Here is a 25,175-nt window from a genome sequence, read left to right on the forward strand (position 1 = left end):
GACCAAATAATCCTAGGCCTAGCAAGGCTAAAACGCGTAGGCTAGGCTTAGCTTTACTATCATGGCCTAGGCTAGACCTAGCCTAGGCCTAGCTTGGCTGAAAGGCAAAACTTCGACAGACAATTGGAACTAATCTAGGCTAATTATGGTTTTTCCAACAATTCCACGTCTTGTAAGGATGTCTCCATTAATTAATAAAAATCCTAAAAACGATTTAAAGCTAATTTAAATGCCTTTTTGAATGAAATTAGTACATATATATGTCCAAATCGTACAAAAAAATCTGCTGCTCGCGGTGGTGTTTACAAACGAAACTGAGGCCAGACGACAGGTGGCGCTGTTGTATTTCACACAGTACAGAGCCATATTACAGTATCTAAAATTTAAGGTAATTTGTATACTAGATTTATTTTCATCCGCGAAACGTTTTTTTTTTTCGTACGCAAAAATGTTTCAAAAAGTACTATTTAACGATCGTTGAATAGTGCGTACTATTGCACGCCATGTGACCCACATTCGTCCAATCAAATGACAGGAATTTATTTAGGTGTTATATAATACGTCCTATTTAACGATGGTTAAGATGTAGGCCTACTTTTTTTGTGACTACGAAAAAAACCTATTGAACGAGTTTTAGGTGTAAGATAAGAACGACGGTGATTTTATTCTCATATAGGCCTAGAATAGATTTTCTTGCTTAGAAATAAACGTACTGTTATGATTGTGAATTGAAAAAGCGTGACGAACATTACCTTATTTGGTATTCTACGCGCAAAGTACACCCTCAGTTTGTTACTTTACGCGGCCTTATCTAAAACTGTTTTATAGCAATGGTCTAACAGAGATGGCTTTAGTAAGACCTTCTATCTGATAAAGCCGGCTTTAATCGGGGAGTTAAGACCATCAGTTAGACTGTTTAATAGCAATCCGCCCCAGAGGTGTGTTTATAAAATCCAAATAAATATAATATTTAATATTATTATGAAAAAAAACAAAATATAGATAATTGTTATGCAATGTAAATATATTACACAAAAAAACAAATAGATATTAGCTGTGTCAATGTGAATCAATATGTAGGCCTACCCTTTATTCAATCTTATTTAATTGACATGAATCCATTTAGGTCTATTTATATAAAACAAGTAATGAATGTTTATAATCTTCGCCTCGTGGAAATATAACCTTTCATCATTCACCGAACAATATTCCACTAAAAAAATTCAATAATTTTTTTAATGAATTTTAAAAAGTTGATATGTTGGCAATTTTCGAGAACAAAAGTCAAAAGTACAGAAAAAAGTATATATTTCAAAATGTTATAGAATAATATTGCTATAGGCCTATATGACTATATATTTCGTTTTTATTATCATCTAAATTTAAAATGGGTCTATTTTTACAGGGATTATTCGCAATTCTGGCAAAATGTTAACTTTTCAAGATTTAATTATTATTATGCAATTATATTTATAAATATATTGCTTTATGTTGACCATAAATCGCGATATCACCTTATAGACCCAAATATTTTGCTATTTAATAAAAACTCTGTAGGCAAAACATGGATAAAAAAAAAATTGGCCAATAATATACTGTATTGCGTTATTATCTTTTTTACTAGATTCATACAATAGTAATGTTATGTCAGAAAATAAAACGAAATTTGCAAATTTTTTTTTAAATGGTCAAAAAATGGCCCTTCCATATTCAATTACACTATGCAATAATATTGCTACATATAACCAAACATACTGTATCAGAAGCGATGCTGTACCTTAATTTATAATATGACTGAATGTAAACATTTTAAAAATAAATATTTCAGTATTTCTATTTTTAAAACTTATTTTTATGAAACAACAAGTCTTTAGAAGATAGATTATTACTGAGAAAGAGAAAGGGCAAACTACTACTACAGATGATTTTTTTATTTCCATATTGTTTTTCAAACAATTAATATATTATTTACAATTTCAAATTTTAACTACATAAGTAATTAATTTCAAGACAGGACAATATACATTGAATTGGTTGTTCAACCACATTAAGTATACTAACTGATAACTCTTAGTTTTTTTGCACATTTCATTTTTCTTTCTGTCGAATTTCAACACGTCAATAAACTAATAAAATCGCTAATTCGTTACTATTACATTAGCTATTACAGAGGCCAGATAAACTAATCAATTAAACCACATATAATGTAATCCATGAACCTACCATTATAAGCAGACCAGAATTCGCCCATTAGGAACACACATCAGCTGTTGGAACTTAACAAACCAACAATTATACACAAATCAACCAACCAACTTTTCTTCCGATAAATCAATCATTCTACACGTGCACACCAAATCGACCTTTTTCTACACATACTCCATTTTATTGTTCTACCCACATACACCATTCAATTGTTCTATCTACATACCATTCTACAGTTGTATCCACATACACCATTCTATTGTTCTATCCACATACCATTCTACAGTTGTATCCACATACACCATTCTATTGTTCTATCTACATACCATTCTACAGTTGTATCCACATACACCATTCTATTGTTCTATCCACATACCATTCTACAGTTGTATCCACATACACCATTCTATTGTTCTATCCACATACCATTCTACAGTTGTATCCACATACACCATTCTATTGTTCTATCTACATACCATTCTACAGTTGTATCCACATACACCATTCTATTGTTCTATCCACATACCATTCTACAGTTGTATCCACATACACCATTCTATTGTTCTATCCACATACCATTCTACAGTTGTATCCACATACACCATTCTATTGTTCTATCCACATACTATTCTACAGTTGTATCCACATACACCATTCTATTGTTCTATCCACATACCATCATACAGTTGTATCCACATACACCATTCTATTGTTCTATCCACATACCATTCTACAGTTGTATCCACATACACCATTCTATTGTTCTATCCACATACCATTCTACAGTTGTATCCACATACACCATTCTATTGTTCTATCCACATACCATTCTACAGTTGTATCCACATACACCATTCTATTGTTCTATCCACATACCATTCTACAGTTGTATCCACATACACCATTCTATTGTTCTATCTACATACCATTCTACAGTTGTATCCACATACACCATTATATTGTTATTCAACAGTTTTATCCACATACACCATCCTACAGTTCTTTCCACATATTCGCAAACCAGCTTTTCTATTCACAAACACCATAAATTAAGTCATGTCAAAAGTAATATTTATTTCATAATACAATATAATAATTTGATTAAACTAAGAAAAGTAAAATCTCCAAAAAGCTTGTGAGAGGCAGCAGCGGCCCACAAAACAATCAACTATTCCACACATGTGTGACACATACTAACCACTCTACCTACAAAATCGATCATTTAATGCACAACCTAACCAATCATCCAACTAATAATTTTTTTTTTTAATTTCTTTTAAATTTACTGCAATAGGCCTATAACACTTCGTTTGAAGAGACAGAAACATGACGGTGATTTGTTTTGTTTTTTAAATACAATTTTAATATTCACAAGAAATGATGCAATCAATGGAAAATGTCCTTAAAAAAAAATATTAATCCATAGAAAATTATGGGTTTATATTGTCCTGAAGCAAGGTGAATATAAATAAATTATTAACACATTAACTGAAAAATTTATTCTAATAAGTTTAATATAAAATGCAATTTCAGTTAATATACGGCAATCGTACTTTCAAATGTCTTCTTAATTCCAATTTGATTTCATAAATGTTTGTTAACAAAAAGAAAAATGAAATTAGCAAAAAAAAATAACATCGTACTTTATACAGAGTAAAAATGTATATCGGTACGGATGTTGTACACGCTTCTAATTTAGATGTGTCTGATAGAATCTGTGCTAATCTGTGAATGTTTAAATTGTATCAAATACTTGCCACTGGTTATATCGAACGAATGTTTTTTAACAACATTTTGACAATGATTTACACAGCAATACGTTTGCTATTAGATTTATCAATATTGCTTTTAATTAAATTTACAGCTCAGAGAAGAAAAAGAGGCATGTCTGTAAGAAGAAGAAAATAAATAGGCACGATGTACACTCCAGTAGCAGGCACTAAAATACAGCAGAATTTACATAAATTGGAATACCATTTTGTGTATTACGTATATCTGTTCGCTACCCATCAACATTTGTTTTTCTAAGTGGGTCAACCAATCTAGAAATTAATAAAATATTATCATAAAAATAGTCATATTGAAATGCTTAAATGTAAACATTGCTTTGATTAAATTAGGACTACTATTGTTGAAAATACGCAGAAAAACATTGTTAATAATAATTATTATTATATTGAGGTTAATAATATTGCGCCATTATTATAACCTTGCATTATTACTGAAAGTGCATATTGCATGTGAGTGCTGAGCGAGCAGAGTCCTCCTAAAAACACAAACCGAATAATGGAGTATGAAGTGTACAGTCGTCACTATCAATATATTTCACACGCACTGAGCAGAAGCCGTAAACTTAGGAAAGTCATCTTAGGCCAATGTTTTTTAGTCAAACAATGAACTTTCGGATCTGACAAGCAATGATGCGTGACAGTAAGAAGCATCAATGCAAAACTTACCTAAAATAACTACTCTCTCTATCAATTTGAATCTGGTAACTCAGTTTTCTAATAGTCTATTATTGGCATTGTCCTTACATCGTGTCCATACATCTTTAAAAAAAATGAAAGTATAACAACTTTGAACGCAATACGACATTGTATAAAAGTGAATTGTACAGTCGTCGTATACTTTTATTGACATTATACACTAAAACTGAATTGAAGACCAATAATTGTATGTTATGCTCATGTGTACCTGTATTAGGTTCGTACAATATGTTGGACTACTTTTAGGCGCACCTTTAGTGACTTTCTTAGTATCATGAGTTTAACTTTACATATAAACATTTTATAGCGGTATATAATTTGTTAAATGATGTTTCTGGTTGAGAAATAATTGGACCTGGTAAAGGTGTTGTGTCTGTGATTACCTATACTTTGAATGCAATTTGCAAATAATATTTAATAAACAAAATTATGGTGACAACTCGTAAAAACATTTAGAAAGTACTTTGACGCTGTGACCGAAAATTTAAAGCACACATCCAGCTAAGTTATTAGGAATTACAAGAGGAAAACAAATTCATTAACAAAGTTGTTCTCTGAAAATCGGACGATATACTTTCTCCGGTGCTTAGGCCTATACAACAGAAGACAACTGCATAAATGCGATTGCGCTATGCGTGAATAGTTATAAGAAATTGTTACGTAATAACAGAATAAAATACGATCGTGCCGTGTTCCCATTGTTCACTGTCTAGCTGTAGAGATGGGAGCAGTGTATAATGGTGTGTTCCTATTGTTCACTGTTGGTACAGATGGGATCAGTGTATGTTGGTGTGTTCACATTGGTCACTGTTGGTACAGATGGGATCAGTGTATGATGGTGTGTTCCCTTGGAAACTGTTGGTACAGATAGGATCAGTGTATGATGGCGTGTTCCCTTGATAAATGTTGGTACATATGGGATCAGTGTATGATGGCAGGTTCCCTTGGTCACTGTTGGTACATATAGGATCAGTGTATAATGGCGTGTTCCTATTGTCCACTTTGTTGGTACAGATGGGAAGCAGTGTATGATGGCGTGTTCGCATTGTTCACTGTTGGTACAGATGGGCTCAATGTATAATGGTGTGTTCGCATTGTTCACTGTTGGTACAGATGGGATCTGTGTATGATGGTGTGTTTCCATTGTTCACGGTTGGTATAGATGGGGGATCGGTGTATGATGGCAGGTTTCCTTTGTCACTTTTGGTACAGATGAGATCAGTGTATAATGGCGTGTTCCCATTGTCCACTCTCTTGGTACAGATGGGAAGCAGTGTATGTTGGTGTGTTCGCATTGTTCACTGTTGGTACAGATGGGATCAGTGTATGTTGGTGTGTTCACATTGGTCACTGTTGGTACAGATGGGATCAGTGTATGATGGTGTGTTCCCTTGGAAACTGTTGGTACAGATAGGATCAGTGTATGATGGCGTGTTCCCTTGATAAATGTTGGTACATATGGGATCAGTGTATGATGGCAGGTTCCCTTGGTCACTGTTGGTACATATAGGATCAGTGTATAATGGCGTGTTCCTATTGTCCACTTTGTTGGTACAGATGGGAAGCAGTGTATGATGGCGTGTTCGCATTGTTCACTGTTGGTACAGATGGGCTCAATGTATAATGGTGTGTTCGCATTGTTCACTGTTGGTACAGATGGGATCTGTGTATGATGGTGTGTTTCCATTGTTCACGGTTGGTATAGATGGGGGATCGGTGTATGATGGCAGGTTTCTTTTGTCACTTTTGGTACAGATGAGATCAGTGTATAATGGCGTGTTCCCATTGTCCACTCTCTTGGTACAGATGGGAAGCAGTGTATGTTGGTGTGTTCGCATTGTTCACTGTTGGTACAGATGGGATCCGTGTATGATGGTGTGTTTCCATTGTTCACTGTTGGTACAGATTGGATCATTGTATGATGGCGTGTTCCCATTGTTCACTGTTGGTACAGCTGTGATCAGAGTATGATGGCGTGTTCCCATTTTTCACTATAGGTTCAGATGGGATCAGTGTATGATGGCGTGTTCCCTTGTCCACTCTGTTGTTACAGATGGGATCAGTGTTTGATACACTTGTAACGGATCATCGTTGATGTTAATAAAGTACGATCGATTTAATGTGTTTTCATTACGGTAATAATATATAAAACTTTCGGAAAGTACTCACGTCTATTATTCTCAAGAAGGCAATTGATTGAACCTGAAACATCGTCTATCATTATAGCATCACAGTAATGTAATACTTACGTTTAACTTCTGGTTCATTTATTGATTGATCTTCACCAAAAAGAAAACCTATAACAACTTCCATCATGCACATTTTGCTTTCTGCTTGTGAAGGCAATTGCTGATCTGTATAAGAAATAAAATATGAATACATTAGATTAAAAAAATTAAAGAAGGAATATACTTTGATGTCACGATAATGAGGTTAGGGTAGTATGCTATACTCTTCCACCTATTCAACCAATGCTGTCATTAGTGTGACTGCCCTAAGCCTGCTCAAGGTAGGTTCGAGAACTTCCATCCAAGAATATCTTCAAGAATTGTTCCAGCCAACTGTGGTACAAATTAAACATAACTCTGGTTGATATAGAAGGTGCAACCCCATACTACAGTTTGGCCTTTCTGTGGTGAACTCTTTATGTTACTTGTTACTAATAAACATTCTACATTTGTGAACACTAAAATGAAACAAGTTATTGCTTGTTATTTTTTAATTAGGGTTATTCATTCCATTCATTCAATACTAACCAAAAAATCTTTTCCCTATCATTCCTCGAAAGGAATGTTTTCTCTGATTCCTTTTGTCTTCTTTGTCCTTGCCCTCTACAAAGACATAACATGTAAAAATTGGTGGAAAGGAATAAGAAAGAAATTGACGTCATACGGAGTTATTGTAACGATTTTAAATCTACACTGTCGGGTCGGGTATTGTGCACTTTGAAAGTTCTCTTAACCAACATTTGTGTATGATTTACGTTATATTTATAGTTTCTATTATGTATCTTTTCATGCCTCAAACACATATTGGTGTATTTTATTTATGTTCAGCAATCTATTTTGTTCCGGTATCAATCATATCCTTATAACTATTATTTACAGCGGTAAGTATTTAAGTTAATTAGTGAAATTCTACCATTTATCAAAACACATTTAGACTGCAAAAACTGTGTATTAAAAGTCACTGAGAACATTTCCCAAGGCAAGAGTCTAAAAGGCAATATTCAAAATTGAACAAACTACACGCTCGGAAACATAAGTGCTATCACCATACTTCATTTTTACACATTAGATCATTTATACTTATTGCCTTAAGTGAAGTCACCTTAATTTTTCCAACTTAAAGACAATATATAAATGATATATAATGTCATCATAAATGCTTTGACGTCATCGATGCGACTATATATCGCAGTTAGAGTACTTTTTTAAAATCACTTTTGCTGAAAATTAAATAAAAAATAAATAAAATAAAAGCATGGGTTTGTGCTAAATCTAATACAGTAGACACCAATCAAATTGAAAATCAAATTCATTGAAGTCGAATTTTATTTCAATGGTGAAACCCATTTCATGGATTTTATATTTAAAAAAGTGTGAAAGCCTTCCAAATAAAAGAAATTTATGAGAATTCAGGGGATTTTTCAGCAGGCTAAGCACATTTTTAAAACAACAGTACAAAATTAATAATATTGTTTTTAGATTGATTGAATAAACTGCATATTGGTCTATAAATAGTATTTTTTTTAAACAGATATGATAAAGATGTGTACTAGCGTTATCTGTTTTCAATTTGTCATCACATCCGAAAGATTAAAATAATTTATCAATCTTATCTTTATTTATAAAAAGAATTATCTTTATATTCGGATTTAAGAAGACGGAACACGGGCAATAAACAGCAATAATAATTCCAAAATGCGATACACTGAGGCTGTAATTGAACCTTAATGACATTGTAACGCCAACGGGGTTGTCAATTTGTCAATAGTATAAAAATAGACGCAAAGTAGCTACTTGAAAAACATAGTGTCGTACACATCTTCTAACGTAATTGGGTGACTGTACTAATGGTATGCGAAGGCGTTTGACCTCCTGGGTCATAGCATTTTTGGATTTTTTTGGAAACTTAACTGGTCCTTTAAAAAAAATACAATTGCCCTGACTTTGAAGATAATCCCAAGGTCTTAGATATCATAAACCACTCAATTTATTAACGGTAAAAAAAAGTATTATACGATACTACTGTATTATGAAACAACATTTATGTTTTGCTGTCCTTGCTACAGCTGTTGTATACACTAATCACATTTCCCCCATTACTCTCGTCTCGATACTATTCTGCGCATATTCCTTAGGTTTTTTAGCGTGTGAAGAACATCTTTTACTTTTAGACTCGATAGATGTGTGTCTTATTTGTGTTACTAATACTACTAGATACGTCATCACCGCTGTAGTAATACTATTTAATGCTGCGTATGTAACATTCTTTAATGGTTGGTTTACCGTGTGATTGGTCTCGTTTCAGATCTGTCATGAGAACTGCCTTCTTTCGCCACCCATAATCACTTAATATGTTATTGCGGTATAAACTATCTTCTGACACTTCTGAAATGAAAACAAAGATTATTGACTTTAATCCTGGGAATTTACTGATTTTAGTCCTATTTTGTGACAAATGTAAAAGGTCAAAGGTTACAACAAATCATTGACTTATGAATATTCAAATAGCATTTCATTTAGTGAGTGAAGATAAATGAGATAAATTATTAACCAAAATACATTTTTCAGTACAAAACAAGACAAGAGACATACATATATTGTGTAATACAATAAATACCGTACAGTATTGACGATGTATGCTCTAAATTTGGATAATTGTGGATTATAAGTAGCTCGTTTATGGTGTTCAGATCGTTTACTTACTCTTTTCCGTAAGAATAGGAACGCAATTAAATTCTTAATGAAGGATAGTTTTAGCTGACACTTCGTAAAAAGGGATTTGCTGGATAAATTATTAAATCTCATAGAGATTAAGCGCATTGTTTAATGTAATATGACGGATAAGGTGGATTATGGACCTAAGCAGACTACAACACTGAATCTATCATCAGTGCATCTAGTACAGTGTACTAAGATCCTAATTAGAATTTGGTGTTAATGAAATGCATAACATTTCTTGACAAACATGGAAAAACATGAGATTGATGATAATTCAGAGCCGAATTTAACTTTTAACTTTCAACCTTCTTCCATCAATAACAAAAATAGAATTTTCCCCTTTTCTTTGTTTAAATTAATTTTGTAATTATAAATGTTAATTTTGTCGTTTATTTATCTACTTTCTTTATAAAGAAAATAAAAGAAGTTGTCATTGTCATTGTCATAATCATTTAATTCAAGAAAAATGTATGGGAACAAGATTATACTAGAAATGAGAGTTAAAATGGTATAGGCCTAAACATTTCATTAAGCAGAAAACATCATCAAAAATTAGTAACATTAACGTTTTTTTAAAGTTAGCAATTGATGTACAGCTTTTGACTAAATTTAGAATAACATTGTTTTGATATATTGAATGTTTGATGAAGCATTTGATGTTGAGTGTTAATACATTTGCCAGAAGACTTGTTTAAGTGTTGCTTTTAACATGCCAGCGAGTTGATGCATAGTCAGGATAGTTTTGGATGATACAGCAAGGTGACATTCAGGAATATATGGTTAATTAAATAGTCTTTTGTACTATTGTATGTTTTTTTTTTAAAGTCGTAAGCAACATCTTTTTACTTCTTATTTTTGTAGGATAGGATAGACAGATGTCTTTTTCGCTCGAGCTCCTGTGAATTATGTTATGAAGAGCTCTCGTATCTTCAAAGTACTAGAGAACGGAGTGGTGTAAATGATTCTGCTGTTTCTTTCTTTTGTTGGTATCTTGGGATATTTAATGAATCATTTTGTGTGTAAAGCGCTTAGAAACATTAGTATAAGACTACCATTATTATTATTATTGTTATTTTAATTTAAAATTAAAATTGAATTTACAAAGACAACAACAAAAAACAGGTCCAGTTATATTAATCATAAATACCCTGTAGGCCTATAAATAATATTTTTCCTCATTGTGTATTTTACTTTTGACGGTTTTCATCTTAAAACTTTATAAATGAATATATTATTTAAGACTAAACTTCTTAATATTGAGCATAGTTATATGCAAATGTGCTGCATGTGTTTTAAAGTTAATGAATTTAAGATTTTATATTGTTGACATTTTTATATTATATTTGCATGATATATTTTTATCTTCAAGTGCTACTAATTGGGAAAAGAGGAACACTATTTCTTAAGCTCTGTTTACACTATCAAACTTTATGTGACAACAAAAATGATGTGCCTATATTTGGACACAATGACGTCATATCACTACCGCACATTACACTTTTTTTTGTCAAACTAGTTTGATAGTGTAGGTAAAGCTTTAGCATAATACGTATTAAGTTCCTTTCTCTTGCCAACTCACTTCCAAGACTTTGTTGGTTTTCTTTTTCAATGGCAATAAAGAATAAATAAGAATTTGCTTAGACGTGATTAATTCTACGTAAAATATTCTAAATTCAATAGATGTTTTTATTTTTTCCCCAACTAATACATGCATACGCCTACAACTCAAATAACAAAATCAAATTACATTACCTGGTTCGTCTAAAAATCCCTCGTATGATTTTTCTGGAGTCACCTGTAATGGAATATATCTTTATCAGTGTAATAACGATTGACACCTCCTAAATGTTCTAAACGAGAGTAGGTTGTTCTGATCAGTTTTGTTTTCTTACCAATTTTGCTTGTTCCTATTCACCTGCAAAATGCTAGGTAATCAAAACATTACAACTGTATATAACATCCTCAAGAACCCGGCCACATGCGTTCTTTATTATTGAAACAATTTGTATTCAATATAATCTTAGGACGAATACTAAAATAATATTAATTTAAGAGAGCTTTAATGAAATAAAGATATTAAATTAGTTCATAGATGATTGTCACTACACATCAATCATACAGGGAAGTGGATACAAATCGTATAACATAAAATTTTTTTTTTTAAACGCTGATACTTGCGGAGGACACATATGCATACAGTTGATGCGATTTTTGAAACATGTTTTAAAGTATACACTGCATTCTGACGTTACTAACTAAGTGTACATGTTTGTTATAAGATAATGGGTTAATCAGCTTAATCTTTGAAATGTAATTAAATGATATTATTTTTCTGAAAAAAATGCTATTTTTGTGATGAAAATGATACTTTAAGGCTATATGTGTCTTGAAATAATTGTCTATATCTTTAATGCAGTATTATTATTGCAAAATATTTGACTATTAAATAATGACAATGCTTGTATTGTATGGATAAATTATACGTCACTAACAAAAAGAGAAACATTGATGACGTAGGCTACTTAAAAATATATAAAACAACTAAAAATAAAACATTATCTATACCTGATGTTATAATGTTTGTTCAACAAAACCAGGTCAAAATACAGTAGATGACACCTTGTCTCATTCATTAAAAAAAATCGATTCTGCCTGAAATCGATTGGCTAGATACTTATTGTAATTTTAATTTTAAATGAATTACAACTTTTTATAAAGTTGTAATTATAAGTATATTTTATTGATTGTTTGTTAATAAAAATACGAAATTTCACAAAAAAATATGAAATTTGTTTTAAAAAAATACAGCAAATTAAGTTATTTTTACAATTTTTCGGAGGTTTTCCAAAAAGCATGAACAATTTATTATGACAAAATAGGTAATAATTAGGTGATAATTTCATTTGAATTTGTGTAGTGTTTCATAAAGACTACATCCGTACCATCATGGAGAAATAATATTTCTCCATGGTACCATGCAACGTAAATACCTTTCCCTTTCCATAGAGTGAAAACCGAACGTTCGATAAGATTTATCACCAATTTCTTTTCAATTCTTGGTAGTATCCCTGACCCGAGTGCACCCGTATTTGTAAATAATGTATTTTTATATTAATTATGTTTTTTAAAGATGTATATTTTTACCTATATTTTTATACGTACAATTTATAAATATTTTCATAATTATTTTTTTTAAACTTCTATTTTAAATGTTTTATTTTAGATTGCAATAAACTTTCCTCCTATCGTATCGTATGCAACATTAATACATTCATGATCCGTTACTTTAATACAGAAGGAGTCGTATCCGATTTCGGTTTAACGGTATTTTGGAAAATTAAATCATGGAAAACAATCATGTTTTTACTCCATGATAAATGAGAAATGAGTGTACTGCATTACAAATCAAATATGGCAATACTGTTTGGTAGATGATAATATTTAAGGCTGAATTGTATATGATCGTCGCATAGACGATGCTTATACTTAAACTAGTCCATATTATAGTCTTGAGTCATAACTTAACTACCCGATTCTCAATGCTGTATCTATAAAATATATTATTATATAATAAAATAGGGGTTCTTCTAACTGTAACACAAATTAGGCTATCACAAATTCCTTTCAAACTCAGAATCCGATGACTAAAGCTCTGTCTATACTATCAAACTAGTTTGACAAAAGAAGTGTGATGTCCCTAAATATAGTATTGATGTGCCCAAAAATGGTAGTGATATGACATCATCATGTCCATATATGGGCACATCACATATTTTTTTGATAGTATAGACAGAGCTGTTATACGTAATTGATGACGTAACATGCGTAAAGAAAAAAATTACAGTATTAATTTCTTACTTGCTATATGATATCTAAAGTACCGTAAAAGCATATTTTATATCTGAATTAAATAGTCTACGTTCAATGGGAGTAAAGTTATAGCCTTAATTATACTTATATAATCGAATTTATAAGGAGCATCGTAAGTAAAATCCGATTTCAAACAATGACGTGATTAATGAAGCGTACGCTAAACCGAGATTCATCTTCTTTTACAATTTTATTTCACATATGGATCATCAGTACATTATTTGTCAATGATTATGCTTATATTTCTGTAATGAATGTAAATTTTTATAGAAATTATAATTGACCTGACATTGACATTTCAAAAGAAACCCAGAATAATGTTGTCATTAATGTACCATCAATAAGCGAACTTTTACTTATTAAACAGCCGTTTAAATGGGTTACAATTATTGTTGTCAGCAATGCACTACAAATTAATAATTAATTATTGTTTAGTTTATCGTGTGTTGTTTGTATAGGTTTATTAATAGTAGACAAGATAGCTATTTCATTACAAAATCGACACAATTAATCAATATGGTGTCGAAGATATTTGAAAAGTGTCCAAGTATTCGTCTCTAAGTGCCTTTATTTGTGATTTGTTTGTTCTCTTTAAAAAAAACATTCCAGTTTTAATTTATTCTTAGTTTCTTGGAAGGTATCATGTCTATCGAAGCTAAGACAAGTACGTTGGTATAGTAGGGTAAACCATTTATACATATGAGTTCAATCTATTTTAGTATAATCAGTTTGATTGAACGATAACATAAAGACATTATGGTTGAAAACGATGATATTATATTGTACAAAGACTGGTTTTTATGTTTGTTTCATTGGAAGAAGAATTGAGAAATTATAGTCACTCCATGTCATATTTCTATAACGTCAGAATCAATGAGTTACTTCTTCACTACCGTTCCTTTGAACACTATTCAAGGGATATCCTATTATTATGGGGATGCTTTATTGTTAACACTGCGGCAAACTCCTATTAGAGAAACACTCCTATATTAATTGGAAACTTTGATGGCCCTGAAGGTGTCCCCTTATTAGAGGTTCCACTTTAATTAGATTAAATTGGTTGAATTGCCAAATCTAAGATTGTATAAAGCCACCAGCAGTTAATTAATACAATTATAGAAAAGTGAAAAAAGACAAACTAACATACGGGCCCTACGAACATTTTATATTTCACTTACTCTGCCATGTTGTAAGGGCAGTGCTCGACTTGATACCAATATAGAACTCAGTGTAATAAACAGGATAACGTCTACAGCACACCTAATCATAGTAATCACGATTTCTTTCTGAAAAAAAACCCACAAATTTAAACAGTATAATAACATTGTCATTCGATTCATTTATTCATTAAATAAGAAGAAAATCGATAAATACAAATTAAAATACTTGAAAAGATGTAAATGATCATAACAAAATCTAAAGTTGATGACCAAAAACTTAATTACAAATTAATTTTTTTTTGCAATCTGCTGTAAGTTTATTTATATAGTTCAAAAGTTAAAACAAAAAATAAGGTGTTAGTGTTTAATTTCGTTCCTTCAGTATTTAGTTATATTGAACTGTAAAAGTTCTATTCACTGGTTTTATTTAATGGTTATATTACACGTTAGTCATTTTTATTTTGCACAACGCGAGGATGATTACGAGTTACGTGATGCCGTGTCTTGTGCATCATCTGTGACTTTCGCGGAAAATCAATCTTTTGACTCATGCCCACATTCAACTCATAAACATTCATTTTTTTGGTATACTTACTAAACACAGGGTCTGGAGTTCAACTCATGTCTCAGCAGAGTGGTACCGGGACGATTACTAAACCATATTGTTGCGCCTCCCATGATGCGACTAAAACCATTAGTTTAGTTTTTATCACGTGTGATTGATTGATTTTGTTTTCATGGAGAAACGATATTTTTTTTAATTCCAGTTCAAATGCTAATAGACTGTCATACTGCTAATTTTATATTATACACACATCGCTCAATAACTAGAAATATTGATATATTTAAGTTTTAAATAACTAGTTTTAAAAAACGAACCAATCCGACCAATCAGATACATTCATCCTCCACTGGGACCTGAATTAATAATGTTTTTACTCACAAATATTATGCTACTTTGCAAGATAGTCTTTTGTGGTTGAGGCATGTCAAAACAGGGCTTAGTGCCGCGATTTATCCTAGGAAATGAGCTAACCGAATGTGCTTGAAAAAGCTATTGATATTCATCATCATGAGTCGATAGATTAAATAAAAAACTACAGTCCGCAGACATTAAATGACAAGTAATACAAACAAGATGAGGTGAATTATGTAAATAAAAAATGTATAACTAATGTTAAACCTGCAAGATCTATGTATATGTATCTGATCCGTTGCATGCTATGAATAGTAACATAACCGTACAATAATTCCCGGTTCCCGAAAACGTTGTGCTCAAAAGACCTTCTGAACGCGCAATTGATTGAAATTTTACATTGAAATTGCTCTTATCTGCTTTACGTTGTTCTTTCATGTTCGGAAACAAGGCTATATACAGTACATGGCTGCAGTCGCGTGCTCAAGTAAGTATTTACCGACCGACCGACCGACCAACCGACATGATCTGTAGAGTCGCGTTGCACGCGACTAAAATGTCCTTAAGTGCCTTCCGTCTATCGTCCGTGAGGTGCTATTACGCACGGTACGTGTTCAGAAAGCGACAATTTTTGGTGGACCATAATCAGTCAGACGGCTACATTGTATGGTTCCAATTGTCTTTTTTTGTCTTTTGTGAAATACAGTACACTAACCTTTATTTCCATTTCAGTAGATTTAGAAAGAAGAAATATCATTGTAAACATACTATTTTGCAAACGTTTCTTTGCAACCGAAATTACTGTTTTTTCTTATTTAACTTTTTTTTATATATATTAATTTTCATTCTTACAAAATAGCCCCTAATAAAATAAATATGTACATCATCAATAATTATACATAAATAAAAGATTAAAATAGAAAATATAAAATATACAACTGAGGCTGTTTGCATATTATACTGTAATATTAACATTTTAAGCGACATTTTTATAAATGTTGAATGCGAATATTTGATTTATTTTGTTATGTCTATCTAATTGGTACACTAATTTCATTTGACTTGTTTACATGTATTGACAATCACAAAGAAAGATGGGCAACAAAGATTGAATCTAATAACATTTGAAATAGAAAATGAAATTACAAAATTAATTCATAGAATGTCGAATATAGACTGATAAAGATGGACTACATGTCATATACATTACTAAATATATTTTGAAAAAACCCAAATTTTTGAAATTCCAACAAGAAAGACATTGTTTCTTATGGCAGTAATTTTAAAGTAATATAGGTAAATACAATTTGGCAAACATAACAAAATAAGAAAATATAATGTTAAGTTTACACAATATTTTAATCATACTTTATGAAGTCATCTTGAGGCGTCAAGTAGCATTTGAAACCAAGGTAAACGCATCAACAATGATGGTAGAGCAGCATTAGAGTTCAATACATGAGTATTATTGTATTACTCCAAGGATGTACATAAACATAATTAGTGGAGTACTTTTTTTTCCGACACGAAGCCGAGTAAAGTGCAATGCCTTTATATTATTACAGTTTAATTCATTGATATTGTAATATCAAAAGTCAAATTACTGAAAAATAACAACGCTGTGGGTATCAGTGACTGAATCTGAATGAAGATAAATACAATAAGCAAACAGCTAAATCGAAACGATAAAGTAAAACGTCCAGAAAGGAAATACAGCCCTTTCGGTAACACTAACTCTTCCTTAGTGCAATTTTGTCTTAGTTTTCTAAAGATATAACTTTATTGAGAAAAAAAAAACAAAATTTGGAGAATAATTGTTTATCAATATGATATATGATAATAATAATTTCTACAATGAAGCAATATGTTTTCCTACATTATTAACTAGTAAATAATTCGAGAATCTGATCTTTATTTTTCCTGATCATGCAACTACTTTGAAACAAACAACGTAAGTTAATGACAAATCTTTTTTAAAAATCAACACTACAATAAGTATCACCGTAACATACTATTTCTTTAGGATTCACTGCAAAATGAAGAATGTTATGGTGAAGTAATATTTACCTCAAATATTCAGTACAGATATACTGTATGGAAATAAGACGCCTGAGCTGATTATGTACAATTTTAAAATTACAATTTTCTTTCTGTACTTATTTGTTATTTGTACTACAGTTTTATAATTCAAACCTGCTTTATATTCTATGTTGCTTAAAGCTATGCAGCACATGTAAAAAGGGTTTGGACACTTGTTAACAATTGAAAAACGTAACGACACGGAACATTACGAACCAAACGGTTATTGCATAATACGTACATTAGTAGATACATGCATGGTATTTTTTGTCATCAAAGACAAACAAATTGAGATATAAAGGTTACAAAATATAAAAGAGAAACTTACCAGGTATAATATACCACGATTGAAAAAACAGTACCCGAACAACGATTATGAATTATGTGTAGTAGTTGCAATTAAATACAATAAAATATACTGAAATGTCTCCAACCAGTCCGAAAGCGTCTAGGTAAGCGGCAAGACACAATTAAGATAGATTTTCACCGCTGTCGGTATTTTAAGTCACTGAAATGATGACGTAGATGGCCTGTTGAAATGCAGATAGTCTTTGATTGTATTGATGCCTTGAAAGAATGTGTTGGTATCAACAATCACTCTCTCTCTGAAGAATACTACATGTAAGTGAAAACAATTACATTAATGCAAATCAATCTCCAGTCAACCGGAAATGAAATTCATATTTAATGATTAATCAAGTAAAAATTGAATCACGCGCACGTTTTATGTGTGTATCCCACTCGATTAAACGGAATGATGATTAAAAGAGAAGGGTTTGTACTCTGTATTATTAGAACAAATATATAATTTATAGTACGTTTTATTAACTTTAATTACTCTACGACTAAGTCGGTATGATAATAGTAGCTTTTACGTTTTGCATGATACTATAACATCAATGTTAATCCGAACGACTTAAGGTGAGGGAGATCGTGTTTCGTGTTTAGTGTCGCTCTCAGCTAGCTCATCCGATTACAGTACAACCAAGGGAAAATGGTTCGAAAGATACATTAATTACCAATGTTACAATTCAAAACAAACACTCATCAGATAATATAAAACGATGAAAAAATGTTGTGATAACATCTGAATACTCATCAGTGTAAAACATAGTCTAAGTTCTAGTCTGGTCATGTTTCGACTTAGAATAGCAAAAAAGATAATTATTTTGGCACACATACGTACAATAACTACATATTTGGGGCTAGTCTATGTAAAACAATGTATTCAGAAATCATGCGTCGTACAATAAGGAAAAAAAAATCAAAGAGCAAAAAGAAATATAAGCATACTGATATACATATAAAAAATCATATAAAAATTAAAAGTATACAACTTTTGCCGTTTGTGGACTTCTCTAATGTTTATTGCAATACGCCAGTTTGCCAAAATTAATTTTTTTTTCCCGTATCATTTTAATTTCAATGTTATACCCGTCTTCAATATGTTCAGACTGTCTGTATTTTGAAAAGTTTTATATACCAGAATATTTTTTTAATGGCTCAGAAGGACTGAAGAAAAAATACGCATACTTGGTCTCCGAAGTTCTTTCGCGTCTGGTGTGACTATAATGATGTGTTATTTCCATTGGCGAAAATCCATACAGAGTTGTCTATACGTATTAGGCTTCAGGCGATCTACAGAAGAGATTGAGTATAATCAGTATTGATAATTAACAACCTGCTTTGCACATATCTATCAAGTAATTATACTTGTTTTGCTAATCTAAGTTAGTCCGTAATAAGTTAAACATAATTTTAATTCCAATCTTTTTAAAATTCATATTACTGTAGTACATGCAAATAGTTAGGTCCATTATCTTGAATTAATCGTGTTTTTGGTCTGGCGTGGTTGTAACTGAGTAAAGTTTGTAACACACACGTGGTGTCAATATTATTGGTAAAACGAGTTTTTTTCCTATTCAAAAATGATAGAATTGATTACGATGGACTCATAACATTTGTTTTTTTATTTAAAAAAAATATTTCACTTTAAAAGTTATATTTAATGGCCTTATTATTAAGTTATGTTAATAGAACAAAATAAACGTTTACTATTTTCAATCATTAATCTTGCTACAGTAGTCTATTTTTAGCAACATAAATACTGTTTTTGTATTCTCGATATCATCGGCATGTTGTCAAGGAATAAACTGTCCATATAAAGAGACAGAAAAAAAGAAAAGGTATTAGGCCTAAAGAAAATGATGTTACAATTGTAAATGCGTTTTATTATATTAACTATTATTATGCGAGAATTGTCCAAGAAAAAAAAATGTTAATGTTACTCAGTTTGGTTATATAGGGTATTTATTTACAGAAATTAATTAGTTTAGTTTTAAAGAAAGAAGATGATTCATTCTGAGTATTAGCAGAGACGGTTTAGCAAACCCTTTTAGAAGTCATCCTCTGCTTATCACGCCAAACTTGGTCATTTTTTTTCCATCAATTTACCTTTTCAACTAAATTAAACAGTAGCAATGCGGCTAACGAGCGAAAAATCAGTTTGAAATACGTAATTTCTTTAACTTGTCGATATTGACACTCTAGGAAGTTGTTTCTTGATCAAAGGAGAAACAACTATTTAATACAATGAATCACTTACCTTACATGTTATATCAATTGCCAGACAAGAACGTATTAGAATTTTACATAATGCAACTATTAAATTACATTTGATTTACGTTTATAAGACACAATCAATTAAAGCTACCGCGTCTCTTACAAAAAAAAAGATTATATTCTCCATTTATTCTCAATCATATCAAAGAACACCAAGGTTATTAGGTTTTATCAAAACTATAGATCGAATGAAATCAGGTGATTTACGGATATTTGAAAGTATATCATCAATCAATGATAATAATCATCTTATTGGTTAAAGTTGCTACATTTTTCCTTTTATTTTATTGTATTGAAACTTAATTAATTCTAGCCTAGCGCATATCTAAAATTGCTTATTAATTAGGCCTAACTATTAATTTATTATTTTACACAAAGTTCGTAACCTGATCCTGAAACAATTCAATAATGGTACCGTACAAGTGAAAATAGTAAAACCAGACAATTTCAGTCTTCCTTGGTCAAGCTAATCGAGCTTAGCCCGATTTTACATTAAAACAAATGTATATAATAATATATGTTATAATAGCCTGGTTTTCTGTATACACGGCGCCAATGAAGAGGACATTAGGGACATCAAAAGTATAATTCGACGAATTTAACCTATTTTTTTTCAATCTGACATTGTGGCATTCCCCTTGTTAATACATATAGTGTGGATCACTAACTACTGGTGTACATTCAATTCAATTATAACAAATTAATTCCAATTTATGTATACGACTATTTTATGAAATTAAAACTAGTACAGTAATCGTATTAGATTTTTCGAAACAGAGAAACACAATACATAAATCAATAAGAAATTGAAGATTTGATGACCTTTTCACAAATAAGATAAGAATGTATCTCTTCTGGGCATAACATGTCTTGATTGGCCAACGTAGGACAATACAATAACTGATAATTAACGTATGTATTGATGCGATTCTGTGAATTTACTATTTTGATCATTTGATTTTATTGGAAAGAATGTTTCTCAGTGGAAAGTTCAGAAATCCAGGCTAACTGCCAACATTAATTAACAACGTTCTAATTAACAATAATTATCATTTAGATAACAACAATATTATCAAGGCCAGCAAAATCAGGTTTAATTTTCATCACACCATATAAACTGTATGTCTTACGATATTTCCCATCCCGTGTAAAGAACCTTTCCTTTAGGAGAACCACTCCTTTAGGACAACCACTCCGTCGGGACAACCCTTATTCACAGTAGTCAGTGTCACCCTGTTAAGTGGACATTTCCGGAGAAGAAAGAACGATGGGTAATACAAGTTTTACTGAAACACTTAAAAGATCTGAGACACTTTATCCAGGGGACAACCCTATCAGTCCCAAAGATATCCACCTAATATGATTGCGCTGTGATGTGGTTAAACAGGTATGCAAAAAAATCAAATTTACCAGCAAATCACTACAGACGGTCTCATATATAAGATAATAAAAATGATGGTCAATTTGTCTAATATACGTCACGTATCTACGTCATGGCAGCGTGAAGCACAGGGTCGGTCAATCGGTTAAAAAATAACGTGTTAGCGAGTCTGTCATTTAATAATATATAAATATATATATATATATATATATACAGCGATATAATGCAAGATAGTAGGAAGGAGAAGAAGTCGTGTCAGACAAGAGTGTCCATACTGACTCTTAAAAATAGGGAGAAAAATAGTACAGTGGCAAACATTTTTTATTTACTCTCTAATATCTACCGTACTCCTTGCAGTGCAGAGGATTTCTTACCAAAAACATTACGGTCTGCTTTCTCGGAGTACAGTAACCTTTGATAAGAAATTTGGGAACCTACAAACTTAATCTACCCAAGGAAAGTTAACATCAAACAAAGCAACGGAGAAAACACTAACATATGCTGTTATGATTAAAGTATTGGAACATTCAATCAAGTACACAACTTATAGTGTAACATTACACTTAGGCCTAAAAGTACAATAATTAGCTTCACGAAGAATGTTACAATAAGCCTAAAGATAGTTACGTGTTATTATCATAGATCCATTTTTCTTTACTATGAAAAAATATCAATTTTGTTTTTTTATTTGTTTTGATATAACGTACTTTAGTAGTATATATGACAGTAAAATCTAGGACATGACCTATGTAACCAGGCCAACGAGTAATCACAAAATATAACGGCGTAACCATTCTATTATATAAACAGAAAACATAATCATTGCTTTACCATCAAAACAACTCCTCATTTTTACATACTTAAACAAACTATTGAACGTTTACTTACCCTATCTCTGTAGATGCAAAATGAATAGCAGTGAAGTTTTTAGCTAAATAATTAAAATGTATTCCTATTATTAGAATAAATGTGGTTATAATAGTCACTACTGTAATTACATCCTTAAGGAGATATTCAAGTATAATTAATTACCGTCAACTCGCCTTTTGTTCTTTTTGTATTACTATATATTATTTCTTCTAACGCAGTAAAGAAATGTATATTCCACATTATTATAAAATGTGGAAGATTTCTACATCCATTTAAAAAAAAACAATAATCTACCATAACAAAATGTATAGTCTGATAATTTGACAGATGTATTATTGCAATTTGGAAGTAACTAATTCAAGCCGTACTAAAATAACAATTCAACAAACATAAGGAAAAAATCAATACATTTCTTAAAAGCAGCAACACAAAAGAAACCCCCTTGTACATGTAAATAAGATGGAAAGCTACCGGGAAATTACATAATTTATAGTTTTAACTCTATGTTGAGTCAGTTTAATACAAAAGCATGTAGATTTATGTACGTTAGAAACCGCTGATTGCTGACAGTAGTGAAATACTACCGGTGTAGTTTATACTATCGATTACTATTGTAGTAAGTTCACTAATATGTATAAATTAAGTGATTAGATTTCTAAATGACGTAGTTTCTACGTCATCATTTAATGTCTATTACTACTTCTGTGGCGCGACTGATACTATTCATGTTATTATACTATTGTGCTACTATAGTGTGCTACTATATTAATACTGTGCTGTGCTATACTATTAATATTGTAGTACAATTAATAGTGTGCTACTATTACGTTTTATTCTACTATGTCTATACTATTAATGATGTTACTAATACTGTTTTCGTCAAGTGACATTTGTATGCCATTATTATGTCATCTAAAATCATCGAATACTTCTGTTGCTGTAACTTAATTATTGAATTGCGACTATTATGCTACCGTCAAACCGGTGATGCTACTTAGTACAACAATTCGATAAATGGTAACATCTTTTACATTGATTTTCATTTTCTTCAAATTCTTGAAAATGATTAATATAGATCAGAACGTCGAATTCTCATCATTGATTGCATTTTTTTATTTGGAGTTACCCTTGTTTTACCCTTGTTTTACATTATTCAGTTGATTTTGTGGTAGTCTATGATTATAATTATTGATTGGACAATCACGTGTACTTTATAATTGTGATTCGAATGAATATAAAGTGTTTCATGTTATAGATCACTTTAAACAACCCGAAATGACAGTTGTTGACCTTAAGCAATGCTTCTCAGCTTCAACCTGATTAGATAAGTACATGATGATCCTGGGTAAGAGCGTGTCAAGTGAATTAGTATGTTCTACTTCAAAACGTTTAACCTATCGTAAAATTGCTATCACTAATAATAATAATACTTATGTACACGCATCCATAGACACTTACTTATGACGTAAGATCAGGCCCTTCAAAGGCACACAGCAGCCTAAACCATGACCAACACATCGAACGATAACCCCATCCCGCCCCTTCTTTTCAGAGTATCTGAGTTAACCTATGCTTTAAAGGAATACCTATTCACCACCAAGAACGAAGCAGTTATGAAGAAATGTTTGTCCATCGTTAGGGATAAAAACTGTTTTCTTTTAATAAAGATGTTTGCTTCCTCGAACAGTATTGCGGTAGACACCTCTGGGACATACTCGTATTTAGGGGACATGCCAATGGGAACACTTTCTCGTAAAACGAACGAAAAGCAATATCGGTGTCACACACCAATCGCATTTTGCACGGCTGGCAGCTCAAACATTTCACCCTTTTCTAAATCATCGCCCGCCGCAACGCACACTTGTGCTCAGGTTCTTAAAGTTTAATTCTTTTACTTTTCACTTTTCAAGTTATACCCGACAATATTTTTACTTTTTTTTTAAATTTTACTTCAACACTTACTGTTCGCCGAGGGTATAGTAGGGTATTAAAGTATCTTATAAATTGATTTACAGAAATATATATTTATACATTATATTCTGACTGAGCAAGCCTGACTGCAAAATATGAGATTCATAAAACACCTATATCAAAGGGAGACTTGGTTATACATGACATGAGTTGAATTGAATTTCATTCAATAAATACGTTTCGTCTCTTGATCGAGTTCCAATGAGGCCATATCGTGAGTATTAATTATGGAGTTCGATTTATGTATACGAATATCACAAATTAGAAGACTAATTATTGTAACCATGGATTCATTGTAAAGCAAATACAAATCAATTTCCCTTCATTATCTCTTTTTAAGCTAATGGAAGTTTTTCTTTTTAAATAATTAATAACACTCGGAAAATTAAATGTGAGCTAATCAGGAATATCAGACTACCAACTTGACTCCTCGGCAGATCATAGATTCACTGCAAATTACATAATTATTTATGATACTGGATAAATAAAGAAAATCTGAATTATGTAGAAGTATTTCATATGTTAATTGCTTTAAACAGATAACAACAATTTTGAACAACTTTCTGGTAAATAATCCGACACAAAGTCTTTAAAAAAGAATACATCACAGATTAATTTGATTTGTTGAAAATTACTGAAATAATCCATTTTACGATTTCACATAGCCTT

The 25,175-nt window shown here is 31.3% G+C and overlaps 1 protein-coding gene across 2 annotated transcripts; it reads right to left on the bottom strand.

Annotated features, from left to right (window-relative positions):
- Window positions 1-1,065: 1,065 nt before the first annotated feature.
- LOC140040576 (uncharacterized) lies at window positions 1,066-18,254 on the bottom strand. Of its 2 annotated transcripts, none has more exons than XM_072086614.1 (8): window positions 17,991-18,254; window positions 14,686-14,793; window positions 11,390-11,432; window positions 9,203-9,301; window positions 7,448-7,522; window positions 6,941-7,045; window positions 4,662-4,754; window positions 1,066-4,247 (listed from the first exon to the last, which is right to left on the bottom strand). In XM_072086614.1, the coding sequence occupies exons 2-7, from the start codon at window positions 14,773-14,775 to the stop codon at window positions 4,702-4,704; spliced, it is 465 nt and encodes a 154-aa protein (XP_071942715.1). In that variant the 5' UTR covers window positions 14,776-14,793; window positions 17,991-18,254; the 3' UTR covers window positions 1,066-4,247; window positions 4,662-4,701. The 2 variants fall into 2 exon arrangements, with proteins under 2 accessions (XP_071942715.1, XP_071942714.1); XM_072086613.1 differs by having other exon boundaries at window positions 9,203-9,304; window positions 17,991-18,253.
- Between the last annotated feature and the right edge of the window lie 6,921 nt (window positions 18,255-25,175).

Source organism: Antedon mediterranea, chromosome 2 (assembly GCF_964355755.1).
Source record: "Antedon mediterranea chromosome 2, ecAntMedi1.1, whole genome shotgun sequence".
Lineage (NCBI taxonomy): Eukaryota > Metazoa > Echinodermata > Crinoidea > Comatulida > Antedonidae > Antedon > Antedon mediterranea.

What these genes read in the sequence shown, in the direction of transcription:
- LOC140040576 (XM_072086613.1), bottom strand. Translation starts at nt 14,775, where the DNA reads ATGATTAGGTGTGCTGTAGACGTTATCCTGTTTATTACACTGAGTTCT. An exon ending in GGGATTTTTAGACGAACCAG is followed by an intron (nt 9,305 to 11,389) that starts GTAATGTAATTT and finishes TTTTCATTTCAG; the next exon opens with AAGTGTCAGAAGATAGTTTA. An exon ending in AAATGAACCAGAAGTTAAAC is followed by an intron (nt 4,755 to 6,940) that starts GTAAGTATTACA and finishes TTTTTTTTAAAG; the next exon opens with ATGTATGGACACGATGTAAG.